The sequence below is a fragment of the Ictalurus punctatus genome, chromosome 11 (genome assembly GCF_001660625.3).
Source record: "Ictalurus punctatus breed USDA103 chromosome 11, Coco_2.0, whole genome shotgun sequence".
Classification (NCBI taxonomy): domain Eukaryota; kingdom Metazoa; phylum Chordata; class Actinopteri; order Siluriformes; family Ictaluridae; genus Ictalurus; species Ictalurus punctatus.
In genome coordinates, this window is record NC_030426.2 from 12,658,369 (window position 1) to 12,679,608 (window position 21,240).

Below are 21,240 nucleotides of genomic sequence, written 5' to 3' on the forward strand. Positions count from 1 at the left end.
ATCGGTACTGGCTGATATCACTCTGAATAATCGCTACTGGCTGATAAACTTAGTATCGGTGCATCTCTAATTTATAGTCATATTTAATGTTGTAGAACATTAAATTCATTCATGTTATCACTTACATGATGGCAGCTATAAACAGTCATTCTTACACAAGCACCTCCCATGTCTTATTGTAGTTAATAAGACAAACAAACAGCTTGTCATGTTACCAAGAAACTGCAAAGTGTTAAGTCGTCCATCTTGAAGACTTTTATGTATCGGCAAATGTAAAGTAACAGCTTTACCTGTGACTGTTAAAGCTCAGACAATGGAGACTCCTCCCAAAAAATGCTAAACATCTCCTAACAGAAAACTTCACCATATTAACAGTTACACACATTTTTAATCTGTGTATGAGGATTGGCCACCATACAAGGCCCTGTGTAAGTTGTCCATATGGGAACAATTATATATTAGAACAAGCGCAGTAGTAGCACATCAAAGGAATGACCCACGTAATGCTGCTATCATAGCTGTAAACATATAAACAGAAGTTCACAAGACATTCCTTAATTAGTCCATACAGGAGTCCAAAGAGTATTTTGTGCTTAGTTTTGCTGCAGATTTTTTCAAAATTTGCGCTGCAATTTGTGGGTTTTTTGTGCTTTTTTGTGGAAAACTACTTGAATTGGTGAAATTGCAATTGCATGAAATCGATGCAATGATGCTTGTTGGTAAATGAGACCTTTTTAGCTGTACTCATGTTCAACGAACAGGAATTGAAGAGGGCTTTGGATGAACGTGTGTTGTGTTGATGTCACATGATGTGCCTTATTGCAGAGTTTACTTGATTTTGCGTTCATTTCTGCGATCGCAAAATCCTGGAGGGACTTAATAATGTAAACATTTCAGAAAGGGTTAATGGTTCAAAGTCGTAGCTGATGAACAGTAAATGTCCGCCTCTAGAGCAACGGTATGTGCCATAGCATTTTACTCAGCAGTTTGAACAGGTTTTCAGGAGTATGTGCACAGATGGTGGCTGACATCTGCTTGCCAGCGGACGCTCTATTCTCTCTATCGCAAAGAATGGCACAGCTTTTCTAACCCTACTCATTGAACGTACTGAACCTGCCAATGACAGCTTGGGGACAAGTCCTCTTTGACCGCTGTGCAATAACTAAGTCGGGCAGGCCAAGAAAATAAATATTTGCCTTTCCTTCCATTTCTTTCTTTGTCACTGACTTGTTCTGGATTGTTTGTTCAGCTGAATGAGGATGCAAAGAGCGGACTAAGAGAGACATTTTTAAATGAGAAAAAAACTACCTTCTGAATTGTAGTACATTTTGCACCAGTTTTCACACTTTTTTTCTCTAGGACAAATTAGCTCTGGAGTTAGATCAAAAACATGCATTTCATATCTTTGCCTAATGAATTTAAATATAAAGTGAGAACTGGGTATTTATAGTTATAACATTCTCTCAATATATCTTCCATTTCTTCTTAACCCAGATAGAACTTTATAATACTACAGTCATGATTAGTACTTTTATATATTTTAATGATCTATTATCAGCTAGCATTGAATAATGCACTGCATTTAGGTTAGGCATTAGGGTGTTGTCATTATTGCATAGTGCAAGTAGCTCAAATGTGAATTAAACCAGCAGTATACAGTATATCAACATTAGTGCTTAAAATTGGAGTAATCATTTTCGCATGTAAAATTTGATTATTTAGTGTTTAACACTTTCAGGTATGTACAATCACATGAAGTGTCACTTCAATCAGGAAAAATGCTCTAAAGAACTAATTTTCCCAAAGGTCTTACCTTGTCGTTCCACACTCAGCCCTTTCTCCTGCAAAAGAGGGAAAGAATATTTTTTTTTCTGTAAAGCTGCTTTGAGACAATGTCCATTGTTAAACGTGCTATACAAATAAAATTGAATTGAAGAATTTGGGGAGGGAGGGGAGAAGAGGGGAGGGAGATCAGAACTGTTATAAGATGTTGTGCTCTAAGCTATAGACTTTTGATGGATTGGGTGTGGGGTTTTAGTGAAAGTGACCCAGTCTATTGAGAGAAGGATGAATGGGTGAACGGCATCCCTGATATATAGACAAAGGAGTGCTCTGGTCGCTGTAGAAACCTTAACAGTTCCCTGTGGGGTGCTAGACGGCTCGCAGGGGTGAGAAACAGGAACGTCTGCGTGTGGCTGTATGTGGTCAATTAACTGTGCTGCATTTGTCTGAAACATGGTAATGTAAAAGACTAAAAAAGGGTTTTGAGGAAACCGACAGACACACCCACAGTGCGTCTATCACATATAGTCCCAGCAGCCATCACTGGACCAAAAATATGCTAATAGAAAAAGAGGGTGTGTCCCTTCACTGAACAGTGGTACACAAAGGACTATCTATAAATGAATCCTATGGCTATAAAATGAATCAGCGTTTTAAAATGAACAAGTGTTGAGCAACTGCTTCAAATAAATATGATCTAGGCCATTATATTTATGTCAATGTATCACCAGTATGAATTAAAAAATACAATGGAAAGTATCATTTTACATTTTTTTCTTCTGCCAAATGTAGAAAAAACAGAAGCAGGGTAAAGACATTTTTTCTCTGAGTGCTATAAAGCATTCGTGTGAAGAAACAGTGCATTTCCTGTTAGTTATTTTCCAGAGAAATAGCTCAGCTGAAGCGCCACAATAATAATCCCTTTTATAAAGTGTCCAGCCCTATTCACCACTTAGTGTTCTCTTTTTCTAATTCCATATCCATGAAAGCTCCAAAAGACCTACTAGGATAATTTAACTCCAAATAATTGTACTTGCTTATCTGCTGTGAATGTCATTGAGGTGCTTTCCTCAGAGAAAGCTTTTTTGAGCAGCCAACCGAGGAGGAAAAAAATCATTCAGAAGTTGCTGGTCGAGAAGGAGCCCAATTTGAAACATTACTCCGTTTTTTCAGATTGCGGATCATGCCCCAGTTAGCTTTTAGACTTTGGCAAAGTCCATAGATATGGTGGTGACACCAGCTGGCACGTAACTCGTCAACCATGAGGATATCACTACAGCTGAGTGCACCTAGTAAGCCAGATCATCTAATACATCTAGGATCAATTATGTGAATAATTAAAAACAGGGGTTGTACCTGCAGTCACCATATGTCTCACTCACACACACACACACACACACACACACACACACACACACACACATACACACACGTTTAGCTTGTGGCCAAAACAGGACCCAGACGTCTAGCCCTCCCTGTCTGGTCTGATTTTGTGTAATTGAGTGCCGGGGCTGCTGGGTAGCAGGGGGGCATATTTGTCTGGGAACATCCATACGCATAGCAGGTCTCAGCTGGGTTCTTGCACACTGCGCCGCCATTAGATTAAGACACAGCGCACAAGCAGCTGCCCAAACGCTCATGCTGATTGATTGGGTGCAAACTGCCCATAATAGAGCTGCCAAAAAATCAGGATGAGGGGTTCTCTCTATGGAGAATGGAAAAAAGAACACCTACTTCCTTACTCTAGGATGGCCTGTAAGTGCAAAATACATTAAACAAGCCAAAATAACATAAAAGCAAATCAGAAAATGCTAAAGAAAACTAAACACACAACAACAAAATCAAACAAATGTGATGCTCATTGCTGATTGGCTACAATGTGCCATTCTCAGAGACCTTGAAAGCTGGAGGATGTTTACAGTAAGATGACCATAAATTAACGTCCTGATGCTTTTATTCATGCTTAGAGTATTTTATGATGTTATTTTAAATATGATTTCACAGCATTAATATGAGTATAAAATTGGAGTGGGCAAAAATTCTTGAAGGTATTTCTACAAAACACAATATGTATTACTAAAATTATATAAGTATTACATATATGTATATGTATTTCAAAATTAATCAACCTTCATGGCAAGCATCTTAAGTACTTAGTAGAGCACCCTTTTGCTGTTATGACCTGCTCCAAATGAGATGCATAGCTTCTGGCAGCGTTCCTGAGGAATCTTAACCTATTCCTCATTAGCAATGGCCTCCAGTTTAGTAATATTCTTAGGTCTGCCTGCTGCAACCGCCTTCTTCAAATCCCAACAGAGATGTTCTATGGGGTTCAAGTCAGGTAACTGTGATGGCCCTGTAGAATCTTCTAGGACTTCTGCAACCAAGCCTTGGTGGAATTTGAGGTATGCTTGGGATCACTGTCCTGTTGGAAAGTCCAATGACGCCCAAGCTTCAGCTTCCTCACAGACGGCATGATGTTTTCTCCTAGGATTTCCTGACACTTCAATGAATCCATCTTGCTTTCCACATGCTGCAGGTCTCCAGTGCCAAAGGATGCAAAGCAGCCCCAGAGCATCGCCGAGCCACCACCATGCTTAACTGTGGACAGAGTGTTGTTTCTTCCTTCTTCTTCCTCCAGACATACTGCTGATCCATCATGCCAAAAAGTTCAAGTTTTGTTTCATCGCTCCACAGAACATAATCCCAAAAGGTCTGTGGTTTATTTATATGATTTTGAGTCAACTTTTCTTGTGCTTTTGGGTCAGTAGTGGTGTACAACTTAGTAGTGGTGGAGTTCTGGCATGGAAACCTTCTGAGTTTAGTACACGCCTTACTGTGCTTGCTGAAACCTCTGTGCCTGTTGCCACCAAGTCTTGCTGCAGGTCTTTGGCAGTCACTCGAGGGTTTTTCACAACCTGCCATCTCAGAAATCTGGTTGCAGCCGTTGATAGCTTCCTTTTTCTGCCCCGTCCAGGTATTTCCAAGTATTTTCTACCCCAAGCCAGTTCAGTTATTTCATGTGTTCCAGCTCAAGCATACATGATGCAACTAATGAAGCCCTTGATTAGTTGCATCAGGTGTGCTTGAGACAACACCTGTTTTGCATATTTGTGCTGTTGTGGAGAGTCTATTCAGGGGGTTGAATAATTTTGAAACTGGAGAAATAATGATAAGTTGCATTTTCAGTTGAATTTGGGGAAACCACTCAAAGCATTCTTTGTGTTGAACTCTTTCAATTGCTTTTGTTTTGTTTGTTCATTGCAAACAGCTGAAAGTCTGTAAATTTTTAAAATAAACCTGATTTGCAATGGGGGTTGAATCATTTTGATTGCAACTGTATAGTGCTGCATTTTGAAAAAAATGTTGGATGATACTATTTAATGTCTGTCAAATAAAATTAAATAAAAAAAATTAAATACATTTTTACAAAAGTTCAACAATGAAAAGGAGAAAACAAATACATTTAAAAAATTTTAAAGATTATATACAAAAAGTTAACATCATATCGCCTGCTTCCAGTCAGTTTGGGGGGAAAAGAATTTAATAAAAAGATATCACAATATCCATGATATATTAGAAAAGTGTATTTTGACAATTTATCATGATATTGATATTATATCTTTGATATTAGGCAGTATATTGCCCAGCACCAATAGAAGCTTGGTTATTCAGAAGAAAGAATTACTCATCACTATAATAGCATGAGTAAATTTGCTTTAAATCCTTTTTGCCAGGCTAACTACATAACAGAGTGAAAAAATGCAGCTCTCATATCGTGCTCAATAAGGACCTACCCTTTCTGTTTTCAGTTAACGCTGATGTGTTTCTGAAATTGCTGTTGTGTTTTAGGTTTTAATTGTTTAACCTAATTTGCACTCACATTTTTGTTTTGTTAACGTGTTCTGCACTTACACCATATTACGCAGAGTATTAACCCTTTCCTAACTTCCCCCAATAATATAGTGGGCAGATAGGAATTAGGACCTGGAGAAAAGCTGGACCACTATCTTCTTTTAATCACCCATTTGAACCACAAACACTCTTTAAAGACCAGGCGTGAGAGGAAGCCTTTCAACGACACTCTTCATTAAAGTGCTGGCTCTCTCTCTCTTAATTTGACATTATCCTGCAGTGACCAAAGACACAAAGAGAGACCTTTGCACAAGGTCTGACACTTGGCATTTAGTGCCCGTTATGCAAGCTCTCACCTTCCCCCAGCGTCTGCTTCAGGAGGTCGTGCTTGGCCTGCAGTTTAATGATGAGGTTGCTTCCGTTCAGGTACTCTTTGAATTTCTGCACACACAGATGATGATGTTAGGGAGCTAGTGATTATAACACAAGCTGACAGTGACACAAAGGAGAGAGTCGCTCGCTATGGCAGATCAAATTTTGTTGTGTATTTTGCACGGCAATAATTCAATACATTCTCTAAGAAGTTTAATTTCCGTTGTTTTGCTAAGCCACGAAGCCTTGTCCTGAGAGTTTTATGATTTCATTTACGATATGAGAATTCTGGGTAGACTTTCATTTTCAGTGTATCAGTTCAAGACATTGTGTTCTATGATTAGATTACAAAAGTGATATCTTGCATAGTAAATAAAAAAGACACAGGTTATTTTATAATTTATACTACTTACCTGTGGGCCTCAATGTAGGATCAGTGAAGCATTGCCAGCGGGTCCATAATTTTTTGTCAAAGTATTGAGTTTTTATAGTTTAGTATAGTATACTAGTTTACTATAAAACAGTATAGTTGGACATCCTGTATCCTGTTTGACTGGTCATTTGAACTGAATGGCTTTAATCCAAACCTCATTAACAAACCTCAAACACGAGCAGGCCTATAAATAATCATAAATCTTATGATAATTTAAAAAGTTATATTTTCAGTAATGAAAAGCTCTATGTTTGAACCAGACAACAGTTCATTCCAGAACATATAACACAAAATAAATAGTGCAAGCATACATATAAATAATTAGTTGGATTATGTTTATAAAATGCTGATGGGGTCTAGGGAATGTATTATACAGTTAATGGGCTGCAAAAAGAATGAGAACCCTGCTATATACTAAACTGCTTGGGCAAAAAAAAAATAATAATAATAATAATAAAAACTTCATGCGTGTCATGTATCAAGGGGAACTCTGGACTTAATTTCCCAGCAGCCACTGCACCATACTACATCATTGTCACATGACCACCTGCATCACGTTTCTGTTTAATGAGCACTCCTATATATAGCCACTGTTTGTACTGCTTCCTTGTCTTACGTATCGTCTATCTATGCTTTTGTCCACGCTTCCATGTTTAGTTTTTGCCACAGTATTTTGCCTCGTGTTATTGTGTCTTTGTATTTTGTTTGTTTGTTTGTTAAATGTTAGAAGATCTGCGCTTGCTTCCATATCCATCTTTATAACGTGACAGTGCGCTCCTGTATGAAAATAAATCAGCATGATGCTGGCCAAACTCTGAGTTTGCCTTTATCCAACACTGTCCCTCCCAAATACTCTTTATATTGTCTGTGCTGAAAGACCAGGGGCATGAGGAAGCCCTTCCAGAATAACTGTAAAGTGCACAGGGCCAAATCTGTATTCAATGAGCATTATGCAATACTAGGACTCTTCAGGATTTTAATTTGCAACAGCATGTTAAACACTAAAATAAAGAAATTAGACATACAATATTTTTTTGTCTGGTAAGCTTACTGTAGTAAATACATTTAACATTTTAAATGCATTTAAAGTGTATTATTGTAGAACTTAATCATGGATGCCGTCAAAACTTTGAACCAATAAATACTAATAATAAGAACAAGGCTTTACAAAAAAGTTCCCTTAAGTAACATTATTGAACACAATTCATATTATTTCAGAACTGAGGCTGTATAGTAAGTTTTAATATTTAAGCCCGGAAACCAGTGTTCATTTAGTTATCAACATTTATTAACATGTTGTAATTTAATTACTGCTAACTTATGTGGACTCAAGGGATATTTATTCACGGATTGAATAAACATTATTCAGTGCAGGTGATTTAGTTAAAATTTAAACAAACGTCACATAATATGTGTTAATGTACTTTATTACTTTGTCATGTTAGTCATGATTTATTGATTCTGAGGTTCATTGTTAATTAATGAATGTTATTAATGTCTAATGCAGTAAATAAGGCTAGTTAGGGGAACCTTAATGTAAAGCATTACCAATCTAACTACTTTGAACACAGTGTCTGACTCACTGTGAAGTAGAAGAGCTCAGTCTCCTGCTGGTTGGAGCGCCTCTTTGCGATGTTCAGTTTGCTCATGTAGCCTTCAGACGCCACTGATTTAACAGACTCTGTGGATCGGCTGTGCTGGAAGGCATCAGACACGTCAAAGTCCTCCACAGTCAACATGTCCTGCAGCGTCTGCATTGTCGCATCCAGGGTCTTGCGCACCTGAGCAGCCAAAAAAAAAAAAAAAAACGTGACACATCGTTCAACACTTTTTCTCATCGGTATCTGTTCTGTAACACGAAATTTATCCAGTCTATTGCTGTCTGTGTGCATTGTTAATTCCCATATAATTCCCAATGATATAGTTAGAGTAGCCTGACAGCTTGAAATGATATTATATTTTTATATTTTTCTTGATCTACTTGTATGCAATAAATTCTGGTCTATGTAAATTCTGTTTTCACCAAACAGTCGTGAAAGGCATCTCACTCACGTCATACTGTGTATGGTTGTGTGTGTGTGAGAAATAAAATTAGAATTTGAAATTATTTAACAGCCCACTGGATGTTAACTGTATAACTCCTTGTAAAAAGTTGCTGCTATAAGCCAGGCATGAGAAAGCAGTCCTGTATTCTGTAGTATTAGTATGTAGGATCAGTATTCTGGTAGATGTCATTGAGCTGTTTTCTTTTTACACATTTTGGTAACTCAACTGAAATAACCTTGGTATTGGAAAATTGCTACTTGTATTGGCACTACCAAAAGAAATATAATTAATGATTGACTAAAAGTTTCTCAGATTATGTTGAAGAAATGTTGAAGAGTGAGGCCTTATTCAGTCTTCTTTTCATTTCTCACTTTTAATAGCAGTCACAGAGTTTGTTACATCCACCCAAGAAATTTCCACACCACGACCATAAGCCTAGCTTATGGAGGACAGACTCCCAAACAACCCTGGGGTGAAATATAATTCATGTGAACATCTGAAAATGAGTACTGTCTGACTACAACACAGATGATATGTAAAACTGTCCCATGACTCTATTGTGAAGCTCTCAGATAAATGTGGCATATTCCCTCCCTGACACAAATCGTCCATTATGGCCTGGTTAAGAGAGGCACAGTGATAAGGGCTGGATAAAGCCATCAATATTCGCAGGTTGGGCTATTATGGAGTCGATTAGCATCTTCGTACACTTAGTAGGAATTCATGGCATGTCGCCTTCTCCTACCCGTCCGCAAAGAAGTACTTTTATGAATTCAACTCTTTCACTTCAAAAAGAAAGAAAGAAAAAAACTACATCATTAGCAGAAAGGGAAAGCTAAAAATACACCATGTTCCCACACACGATGAATTGAATCTTGGAAATTAAATCAGTGTGAATGCCAGTGTGATGCATCCTCCTGAGTACTTCAGAAACAACAGAGCCTGAGAAACTTTTCTGAGTAAAGCTAAGGGCTTTCTAAAGAGAAGACTTGGTCAAAGTTCCTATCTGGCAATGCTACAGTGAAGAACGAGTATCTCCGCAGTGTGCAGCATAATTGAAAGCCTCAGCCTGGATGTTTTTGCCATCAATGTGAGGTTACTCAGGATACCGTAAGGAGACTGAAATCGTTTTCAGTACATAAAAAATGAATAAGCTGGCTTTGTCAACTTATTCATTTAACGCATACAGATGGGACTTAAAATAGAGATGGATACTAGCAAGACACTTAAGAAAGAAATTTAAGTGTTAGAAATATCTGAACAGTGTCAACTTGCCTTGGCTTGCTTTTACACTTTATTTAGCCTTGATTTCCAAGCAAGCTGGGTTAAAAAAACAAAACAAAAAAAAAAAACATTTCCTTCAAGATTGAGATTGAGGTGGCATTTATTTCATGGCTCCTCCATCCTGGGAATCCTGGGTGCTGATTCAAAGGTCAGCTCATGTCTGGCTCAATTGATCTGCGTCATGTTTTCTCTAATTGATCTGATCCATATGGTGCATGACACTAATTAGACTACAGTTAATAATACAGTCAAATCAAAATATAGCAGTCACTAGTTAATTAATGCATACTAATTGGGATGATAACTGTGGCCTTTAGCTGTACGTGGTGCAGTGTAATGTTACAGCGTAAAAAAAGGTAAAGGTTTGTGTAAATATATGGTTCAGAGATGGGGCTCACCTCCTCGTTCTCGATCTTCAGTGTAGCCAGGCGGGACTGCAGCTGATGGTAGCGCATCAGGAGCTCTGTCTGGACTGGCTGCTGAGCACTCACCTGGCACACCTGACACACACAAACACGTGCTCATAAAATGGTGTCTTAATGACATTCAACTTTAGCCTTTAATTCACACTCGTTTCATGGTAGACTACTACTACATACACAGTAAACACTCAGTACCTGTTGCTAAAGTGGCACCCTCATGGATACACCCTTAATACCTTGCAGTATTTATTTTGCTTTTACTTTTACTTTCAAATTTAATCCAATTAAAGTCACAACTGTGGTCTTTAAACATATTATGTACTTTAAATCATTTTAAAGGCACACTCTATTCACGTTTCCAGGTGAAACATACATACTAAAGATACAAATGTACCCTTCAGGATACTAATCTAGTGACAAGGAGAAGTACAATCAGAGATTGCAGTTCTTTATACATACCAGCAGTCTGTTAACCTTACATACTTTGATGCCTCAAGGCCATATTGCACACAAATGTAATCTTAGAATAAAATGATATTGTTTTTGTATAATGATATATTATTTGGTAAATATGTGACCATCTGGAAAAATCTGTCCAATGATGATGCAGGTAAATTCTGGCAAATAGACAAAAAATTAGGTTTTGGCCAAATTATTTTGAACTTTGACACTAGCAAGCGTCACTTGAAGCGTCACTCTTCCATGGAAGCCATTTTTGCCCAGTGTCTTTCTGATAGTGGAGTCATGAACCTTTATTGATGCAAGAGATGCCTGGAGGTGCTTTGATGTTGTCCATGGCTCTTTTGTGTCTTGCTGGATGAGTCATTGCTGTGCTCTTGGAGGAATTTTGGAAGGTCGGCCACTTCTGGGAAGGTTCACTACTGTGCTGAGTTTTTCCATTTGGATCTAATGGCTCTCACTGTGGTTCTTTGGAGTCCCAGAGCCTTTGAAATAGCTTTGTATCCCTTCCCATACTGATGTATTTCAATAACCTTCTTCCTCAACATTTCTGGAATTTCTTTCAATTTTAGTATAGTGTGTTACTGGGTAAGATCTTTTAACCAACTTCATGCTTCAAGTTCTATTTAAGTGTTGATTTGATTGAACAGGGTTTGCAGTAATCAGGCCTGGTTGCGTCTACTCCAGCTGAACTCCATTATGAATGCAGTTTCATAGATTTGGAAAATGAGTAACTATGGGGGGAAATACATTTTCACACAGGCCCAGTTGGTATTAGATAACTTTTTTGTTTTAATAAATAACATCATTTAAAAACTGTATTTTGTGTTTACTCATGTTGCCTTTGTTTTATCTTAGATTTTGTTTTCATTTCTGAAACAATTTAGTATGAGATATACACAAAAACAGAAGCAATCAGGACTTTTGTCCTACAGGTCAAAAATGACCCACCTTCACTAAACCCCCAAAATAAAGCAGCTTAATTTAATTTTAAAGCCCAAATCTATTTTTCATGAAGAAATAACCTGTCATTCATCACAAACTTTGTGAAGAACTTGGTTTTCCCTATTCAAAGTGCAGAAAGACTGCATTTAATCAGTGGACACCACTCGTTTTCTCTGCTGTTGAACATAGTGGCTGGCCATTTTTGACGCTTAAGACAATACAAGGATAAAAATGTATTTAAGTTTGATTTATGTTACATGCTAGGTTCTGTATTAGCGTTGTTACCAGATTCAAATCAAATGTTGGGCTGTCATTTGTTGCTTGCCGTAAAGGAAATCGCAGCTTCGCGTCACCTGCAGCTCAGTTGCTTTCTAATGTGAACGTAGAGTAACAAAACCTAAACATAATTCCCCCAAACGATGTAATAATGTATTTAATAACTTTCTAAAATTGGCTTTCTATAATGGTCACATCGCAAAACCTATGAATAAAGGTGGGAATTTAGACATAGGTTTCACAGTCATGTTTATTATTTTTTATATATAATCAGTGTCTCTGTGTCTTTCCATGTTTGTAATGAAATCTTTAAATGTATTTTCTGCCTGTTTTACTTTTGGAGGTAACATGACTTGTTATAAATTGTGTTTGAGATACAGAATGCCATACCAATTTCAATTCAGGAAAGCCCATAGTATTCAAAACTACATATACTGTAGTCAAAATGTCACTATATAAAGGGTTTCTACATGCTACCATACAAACACACTGTGAACTTCAGGTTAGATGGAACGGATATGTCCAACTCTCTCACCTCATCTCCCATGTGCGGCAGATACTCAAAGCGCATGGGAGGACAGAACACCTGGTTGTACATGTCCATGATCTTGTGCTTGTCACTGCGAGAGTCCAGGTTATCCACAGCGGTCTCTATCAGGTCCAGTCCTTCATGGCGAGAAGTCTCCAGGTTGTATTCTGCAGAGAGATAAGTCCTAAACGTGCGCGCCAGGCTAGCATGATAGCCAAGGTCACAGCACTGGAAAAGAAAAGAGGACAAAAAAGGAAGACGTTTCAAAGAACTGGCAAAGCATTACCATGTACACCAGCTCATTTCTTCTCTATGGTAACGAGCTCCAAGCATATCCATTTCAGTTCAGTTTCTTTAGTAAAAATTTGAAGTGGAAAATTTTGTGGCATCTCCATCAGTTTGTATGAAATTCTGCACTGCAAATAAATGTTTTATTCACTGTTATATACAAACATACAAGTACATGTCTAAAGACATGAAATTGCTCGTAGAAGGAAAGAGAGCAAAGTGAGGCCTTTAGCACAAATTTGGAAGTACAAGCACAGTGGGATATCCAGTCTAATTAGTTTCAGTGTTAAAAAATAGCATAAAGTAACCTAATTTAGAAGAACACTTTGCACGTTTCAAATATGCTGCAGGGAAACAAACATGCCTGTGAATCATTATATGGGCGTTTTAATGAAGAGGTGTCAGCTAGCTCTCTTGAGCCATAAATCCATCCATTAGGCTCAATTAGGTGTTTAAGTAAACTGGCACATGAGCTCATTTGAATAACCTGATTATAAAATACTTTAGCGTTTTAGTCTTGCGTATGTATATACAACCGTAATACAGTGCATGCTCCAGTGCCACTGACTGAAAACTGATACTGAGTATCAGGAGTAACACTGACCTGAAATCTTGAATCGGTATTGGATCAGAAAGACATATCTTCCAACCAGATCAACTTATGTTTTGCCATACATGACCACAGGTTATCTTACAGCTTTGTGTCAACATAAATGTAATATTTCACCCAACTTAGCAACAGAAACTTGCTATGACTATGTTTACATGCATATCAATATTCTGATATGAATCAGAATTCGCCAATAATGTAATTAGTACTGAGTGGTGTAAACACCACAATCTGATTGCCCGATTCAGATTAAGATAATATTATGATTCCCACCCCTGGAATATCCCCTTTTTAATCGGACATGCATGTAAACACCTTATTCATAAAATCCACTGAAAGGATATATATATATATATATATATATATATATATATATATATATATATATATATATAAAGGCTCAGTCCTCATTTTGGGTAGCCACGGCAGCAACTTGAATCTCCCGGGAAATAACACAATATGGCTGCAATCCGAAAATAGACCTTAAATGGAATTTGATGTGCATGTAAACATAGTTACTGTCTGATAATCAGAGCTCTGGTATTGGTATGAAATCTACAAAATGAAAATAATAAATAGTGGGATTGGTATTTAGAGACAACTGTACTCACATAGCACATTGTTGTGTCAAAAAATGACCAGAAGTGCTAATTACCTTCTTCCATGAGTGGTCATACTCCAAAGCACAATTGAAAGTAAAAATCTATGTTTGGATGTTGGATTAGAGAAGCAACATGAGATCCAATCCGTGAGACGTCCCAAAGTGATCTGAATCTGTACACAGAATCAACGCCCTATTTATAGTCTTATCTTTAGTCTATGCCCAATTATTTTAGTCTATGCTCAATTATCTCATTCTATTGAAATCCCAATATGTTTCAATTATGTCTTTTTGATATCCCCTTAAGCTCTAATTTTCTGATTTTTAAATCCCACTAGAATCAAATTTCCTCACTTTGAGGAACACCACTGACATGAATGTCCTCATGTACAGTAAATAACATAAACTGATATCAAGCATCATGCGAAATGGTTGTAGATGTGATTAGCAATTCAAGTCTTAGCTAAATGTATGTTCATGTTATGATATACCAATTGCTGTCTTTCAATATTTCTTTCTTTCTTTCTTTTTTTGGATTTTTACTCCATTTTCCAATTTAGTCATTTTTTCAACCAGGGAGGATGAAGACTAGGATGTGTTTTCTCTGAGTCATGTGAAACCAGCCACTGCATCTCATGCTACATCACAGAGCAGCTGAACTCACTTGGAAGAGAATGCTAACTGCCCTCTTCTACATACATGTGCAAATGTGTTTCTGGCTAGAGTTGCTCTGATTAACAGGAGGGAGCGTATGCCATCCCTCCCACCCAGAGAGCATGCAATATTTTGCTCTCTTGGTTTCCTTGGCACGGATGGCTGCTGTATCATTGGGATGTGATCTCTAGATGATAGGGCAAACACTTTTTTCTTTTAGTTGTTACTCTCACAAATGAACCACTTCCCTACAGCCCAGTGGAAATAAAGGAGCCTGCATTTCCTCCTCCTCTCATTGCGTCCTAGTGAATTACAGAGGATGGACAGACACGCCACCAATTTCGAGCACAGGAACAAGAAAGTCCAATCATGATAGAGTAAAGAAACCAGCCGTAGCAACCAATCACAGTACTCCACGAATAAGGGCTAACTTTGTGGCTGTCACACTTTAACATGGCGTTTAAAAGAACAGGATCAAGAGAATGCCACAGGAGCCATCGACCTCATTTTACCCAGCCAGGGGAATTATGAAACTGTCTTGATTCCCTAGATTTGCCATGGCCATGAAATGTGAAGACCCAGTAAACAGCTCTGTGTGTAGGGGGCTGTCTGGGGGGTGGGGAATTGGGAGGCTGCCTTAGTCTTTGTTTATAGTCATTGTTTATACACAGTAGAGTGATTCTATTATAAAGTCCGCTGTGATTAAAGCCATGGGCAGTGGAGTACCAGGATTTTTCACCACTGATGAAATAACTTCCACTTTGAGCTGTGTTCAGGGTTCAACATTGAAGACCTGCCACATTCTTTAATGCCCAGTTCATGCTTTAAGCTGAAGGATTTACTGACACACCACTGCTAGATTGGCTGTAAGGAGTACCAACTTCCTCTGCACAGCTAGAGGGGGAAAAAAATCAAGGGTCTGAGAACTTATGGAATGCCATAAGGACCACATGAATTTATGTGCTTTGAGGTGGCTTCTGTAGCACACGCTCACAAAATCTGTATATTTTGGGCCAAATTTAAAAGGAAAATAACATTAATATTCTTAAAATATGCCACAGAAATTGTTTCTTTTAAACATTTGGTGTTAGATTTGTAATGCAAACCATCCATCAATCCATTTTCTGTTCCACTTATCCTACACAGGGTCACAGGGGAGCCTATCCCAGGAAACTTGGGGCATAAGGTGGGGAACACCCTGGACAGGTCATAATTGTACACACATTCACACACTACAGACAATTTAGAGATGCCAACCAGCCTACAACGCATGTCTTTAGACTCAGGAGGAAAACGGAGTACCCTGAGAAAACCCCCAAAGCATGGGGAGAACATGCAACCTCCGCATGCAAAAATGCAAACAATGCAAACTCTAATGCAAACAAATTCCTTATTTCTCCCTTGTTGTGCATTAATGAAGAGAGATGAAAATGTGTAGATGATATAATATTCATGCATAGTAAATAATTTTCGGTAAAATAAATAGTCTTTAGGCAGCACAATGGTGTACAGGGTAGTGTTGCTGTCTCACAGCTCCAGGGTCTCCAGGGTTTAAACCAAAGCTCTGGTTACTGTCTGTGTCTGAGTTTCTGTGAATATTCATCCTGTGTACAGTAAGTGTGGGTTTCTTCCTGGGTTCTCTGGTTCTCCCAGCTCACAAAAACCTGATGAGAGGTGGACTGGCTATGCTCAATTGTCCCTTTATGTGAATGGTTGTGTAAATGTGTGTGTGTGTGTGTGTGTGTGTGTGTGTGTGTGTGTGTGTGTGTGTGTGTGTGTGTGTGTGTGTGTGTGTGTGTGTGTGTGTGTGTGTGTGTGAGAGTGAGAGAGAGAATGGTGCACTGAGATGGACTTGCATCCAATCCAGGGTGTATTTCTGCCTCACAATCAGTGTTCCCAGGACAAGCTCTGGATCCACCACCACTACTGAAGATAAATATACACATATACACATACATGAATAAAAAACACAAAGATCTATCTCTCTCTTTGTGTATAAAATTCTTAAAGAACTGAGGTTATTAAACAATAATGTGTGCTTTAAATAACTGTATCATGTCATATCTCTGCACCTTACTAGTTCGTATGCAAATGGTTTTTATTTCCTCCCCACCTTTTTTCCTCTAGTAGGAAACACAAGAGAAAAGAAGCCTTATCCCAAATGTGCCACTTCCATATTTGTGTGTGTTACAGTAGTGTGCATGTGTTTGTCCTCCGCCACCTCATAGGATACATGTGTAAAAATAATAATAAAAACAGCAATGCACTGTACCCTGTCCGTCACTCAGCAGAAATCCAGGAGGACAGATTTGTCTATCACACACACTCACTCACACACACACACACACACACACACACACACACACACACACACACACACACACAAACACACACACACACACACTCAGCCAGCAAGTGGTCAACATGGCAAATACTTCAGTGTCACTGAGACAAAAAAAAACAAACATTTATTTATGACAGGACGATCAATGCATTACCAAGCATAACTAAGTACTGTGGGCAGATTATAAACTTGAAAAGAATTAAACTGGTTTTAAGGTCAAATAAACATCTGCTATGTACGAATAAATAATGCTGGAATTATAACATGATGCAGCAGTGGTGGGTGCCAGAATTGCAATGCCAGAAAGGGTATAATTATGCAAAGCAGAGAAAATAAAGTCTGTGAGAAACATTTGGAGGAAATAACATAGATCGGCTTTAGTGAGACACAGTACCCACAATGCAACGTGAAACAGACGGAGTCCCTTGCAGTTCGGCTGTGTCAAACAAACACTTACACATCCAAGCCAACGTACACAAACACACGTCTCATGTGGCATACTCACGTCAATCATGTCGGAGACGTCATGAATGTAGTATTTTGCCACTACAGCGTTGGTGGCTGCCAAATTCAATAAATAGTCGTTGCGAGCTTTCGTGCATTTCAGCTTGTTTTCTGAATACTTGGCTTGTCTCTAAGGAAGGAAGAAAGAGGAAAACAGAGGAAGTTTATTTATTTGGGGAAAGTACATCGCAAGTAGTTTCATTATTCAACAGTTAGTTCCGGTTCAATCATTCAATTGGTCGAGCGGAATTCCTAGAGTGCTTATATTTCCTATAACCACACTGGGACATTTCACTGTTTCATGTATCACTCCACTCATCTGTGTTCACCACGTAAAATTTCACTTCCTAGTTTTAAAAAATTACTCCAGTAGAGTTGGCGTCATCATCAGCGGACATGGTAGATGATACTCTTCAGGGTATAACTTTTGACTTAAAATATGAAAGCTCAACAGATGAAAATGAATAGGAAGAAGCGACACCAATTTTACCAGAAGCACCTTTACTGGAAATGTACAAATCAATGTGAGCTAGCTAGCAGATGTCAATGTCGGGTTTATTTATATAGCAACATTAAAAACAACATAGGCTGACCAAAGTGCTTTATAACAATAAATACAAAAGCTAAAATAGAAATAAAAATAATATCAATAAAAAAATTTACATTATAACTGTTGTTACATACCAATCATATAACAAATTTAAAACTAATCTCTATGGTTCTATATAATGCCAAGGAAAAGAAAGAACTTGTATTTGAAAATAGTTAAGGTAGAAGCCGTTCTAATATGTAGAGGCAGGCTATTCCAAAGCTTAGGGCCAGCCACAGCGAAAGCGTGATCACCCCTAAACCTCAATCTAGATCTGTGAACCGTTAGTAGCGCTTGATCACATGACCTGAGAGTTCTACAGGGGTTATGAACAGACCGTAAGGTATGAAGGAACTACACTTTGTATACTAGTAGGAGTGTTTTGAAATGAATTCTGCCGAGCACCAGTAGCCAGTGCAGTGAAGCAAGAATCGAGGTAACGTATTTGCACTTCTGCAATGGGTTATGAGGTGAGTGTGGCTTCTTCGGGATCTATTTCCACCAGCGGAGCAAAAATAAACAGAGCATTTGGCCACATTGTGTCTGAAATATAATTTCTTGCGTATAGAACTGCTGTATAAAAGCAATATCAAACTCACAACCATGCGGTTATACTGAATATCGCCATAGCTGTATTATATAAAATAATATAAAATAATGTCTGTATTATATAAAATAATATAATATGATATAATGTGATATTTCTATGTAACATAAATCTTCCTCACATTCAGAAACTGCAGCTGTGTCTGATAATAATTCTGATAATAAACAAATGGCAAACATTTCAGTACTACACAATACAACATATGCAAGTTTCTTTTGAAGAGCCTGTTGGTGCTGACTCTGTTACATGCTATACTGAACCTCATCTGTTAAACAGCTCCAGCTGGGAGGTGCTGAATTTTTTATCAAACAGAATCAGCACTCAAATCTGACAGGTGCTTTAATGGCATTAAACATGAGGACTATCACACTACTTGCACTGACAAAACTAAATACTTAACTGATGTAAATTTCAGCCAAATTCATTCTGATGAATCCTGATCACATGTCATTTTACATGTAAACATTTGTGTATTTTATTGAACACTAGTGACCGAAATTTACTAAACTTCAAGTGCTAATTATTACGGAAATTGTAAATAAGCGCAATATGGATTAGTGCATCACTGCTTTGTCTGGCTAGTAGAGAGATAGTGAGAGAGCGAGAGAGAGAGAGAGAGAGAAAGAGAGAGAGAGAGAGAGAGAGAGAGAGAATTTTGGGAAGCTAGCCTCAGATGGCAGGCAGGGAAAACATTGTAAATATCGATTTAGCTTGTTTTTTTATTCTGCTAAAGAATATATATACAGTTTATATATATATATATATATATATATATATATATATATATATATATATATATATATATATATATATATTCAATAGTTGGGTTTGCAAAGCACTTTGTGTTATACATAAAATCTACCATTTTTACTAAATAAAAATTAATGGATTATAAACACTGACAGCATGAAGCTCAATAAACAACACTCTGTTCACACTGTGGGTAAAAGGTAAAAGTTGACCTCATGTGTGACACATTTGTTTTGCTATGACAGTGTGAACAGGAAAAATCACACTGCATCTCACAGTTTCAATTCCAATGTGGCCCGCTTTCATTAGTTGTCCTGAAACCTAATATATGAAAGTGGTAGTATGACCACAGTCTGAGACATGAGTCATATCTGATTTTATGCAACTTTAATGTCACTGAAACTCAACGTGCAGGTGGAGACTACAGCAAAGTTTCAATTTGTGCCAAGCACTTTTAACCAGATATACAGACAGTCGTCTAGAATGTAGTCATTTTACCAAATCATTTTGGATATATAATTATATGGCAAAAATCTGTTAACTGACTTTCAGTAAACTGGTGTTGATCTTGTTGATTTGATTGTCTTCTTCATTTTGTGCTAAAGTTATGCAAACTTCTTCATTTGACTGTATCCAATAATTTCTGATTTAACACTCCATCTGTGCACTCAAGCTGTTAAAAACACAACTAAGACTCACATGTCACAGTTTGCCTTTTCTTTGCCAAGAAATAATTAAATCTGTATACACTATATGGCCAAATGTTTGTGGCCATATAGTGTATATAGTGTACCTGATCATCACACCCATATGTGGTTCTTCCCCAAACTGTTGCCATAAAATTAAACACACACTATCTAGAATGTCTTTGCATGCTGTAGCATTACAATTTCCCTTCACTGGAACTAAAAGGCCTAAACCTGTTCTAGCATGACAATGCCCCTCGGCACAAAGCGAGCATGAAGACATGGTTTGCCAAAGTTGGAGTCTAAGAACTTAAGTGGCCTGCACAGAGCTCTAACCTCAACCCCAACCCTAGGCCTCCTCATCAAACATCAGTGCCTGACATCACTAATGGTCTCCATACTCTAGTGGAAAGAATTCCCCAAAGAGTTCAGGTTATTATAACAGCAAAGGGGGATTAAATCTGGAATGTACTGTTCAAAAAGCACATATGGGTGTGATGAACTGGTGTCCACAAAGATTTAGCCATATAGTGTACTTTTAAGTTGGTTTTACACTATGCGATTGCAGTTATCTGTACAAGAAGATCCTAATAAAATCTTAGCAGAATTCTATAACAGACTGTCCGATAACATGTCCTCCAAGTCAGATTATGCAATGAGGGAGAAAAAACTATGGAAAATAGTATTTATATAGTATGTTATGCCTAGAGCTGTGACATTTTAACTCACTGTGCAAGTGGTTAGGCATGTAGGCTAGTAACATTACATTAATGAATGCAATTATTGTATGATTGTATTGCGATTGTATTAGTATTTCTATTTGTATTTGTAGCTGTACAGTTAGTTCTGTGTCATCTTAGGTGATCCACTTATTGATAGGAAAGGAGTGGTCTTAATTTTATGATACTATCAGAACTTTGTTGTTGGCTATCTTTAGTCGCGATGGCACTAAATCAGACACTGGTGAGCAAAATGCCAACTCACAACCAAACAATTCATTTTCAATATGTTTTTTGTCTATGACAGCAAAACCATACAGTGTAAATCTGGTTTTACACCGGTATCATTATTTTTGGTTTTTGTTTATTAAATTATTGATAAATTGAATGATAAATTGCATGATAAGTCAAAATTGTGCTGTAATATTACTGTGCATACATTCTCAATTTTGTCCATTTGATCATTTTTTTCCCCATTTCTATAA

General features: G+C 37.7%; 1 protein-coding gene across 2 annotated transcripts in view; it reads right to left on the bottom strand.

The window, feature by feature from the left end:
* srgap3 (SLIT-ROBO Rho GTPase activating protein 3) overlaps positions 1-21,240 on the bottom strand; it is a 140,076-nt gene that overhangs the window by 28,691 nt on the left and 90,145 nt on the right. For both annotated transcript variants that reach the window (XM_047158559.2, XM_017480461.3), the window contains exons 6-11: positions 17,406-17,534; positions 12,410-12,631; positions 10,171-10,272; positions 8,026-8,223; positions 5,994-6,078; positions 1,814-1,841 (exon numbers count right to left, since the gene is read on the bottom strand). In XM_047158559.2, coding sequence (XP_047014515.1) covers positions 1,814-1,841; positions 5,994-6,078; positions 8,026-8,223; positions 10,171-10,272; positions 12,410-12,631; positions 17,406-17,534 — 764 coding nt within the window. The remainder of the gene's footprint in view (positions 1-1,813; positions 1,842-5,993; positions 6,079-8,025; positions 8,224-10,170; positions 10,273-12,409; positions 12,632-17,405; positions 17,535-21,240) is intronic.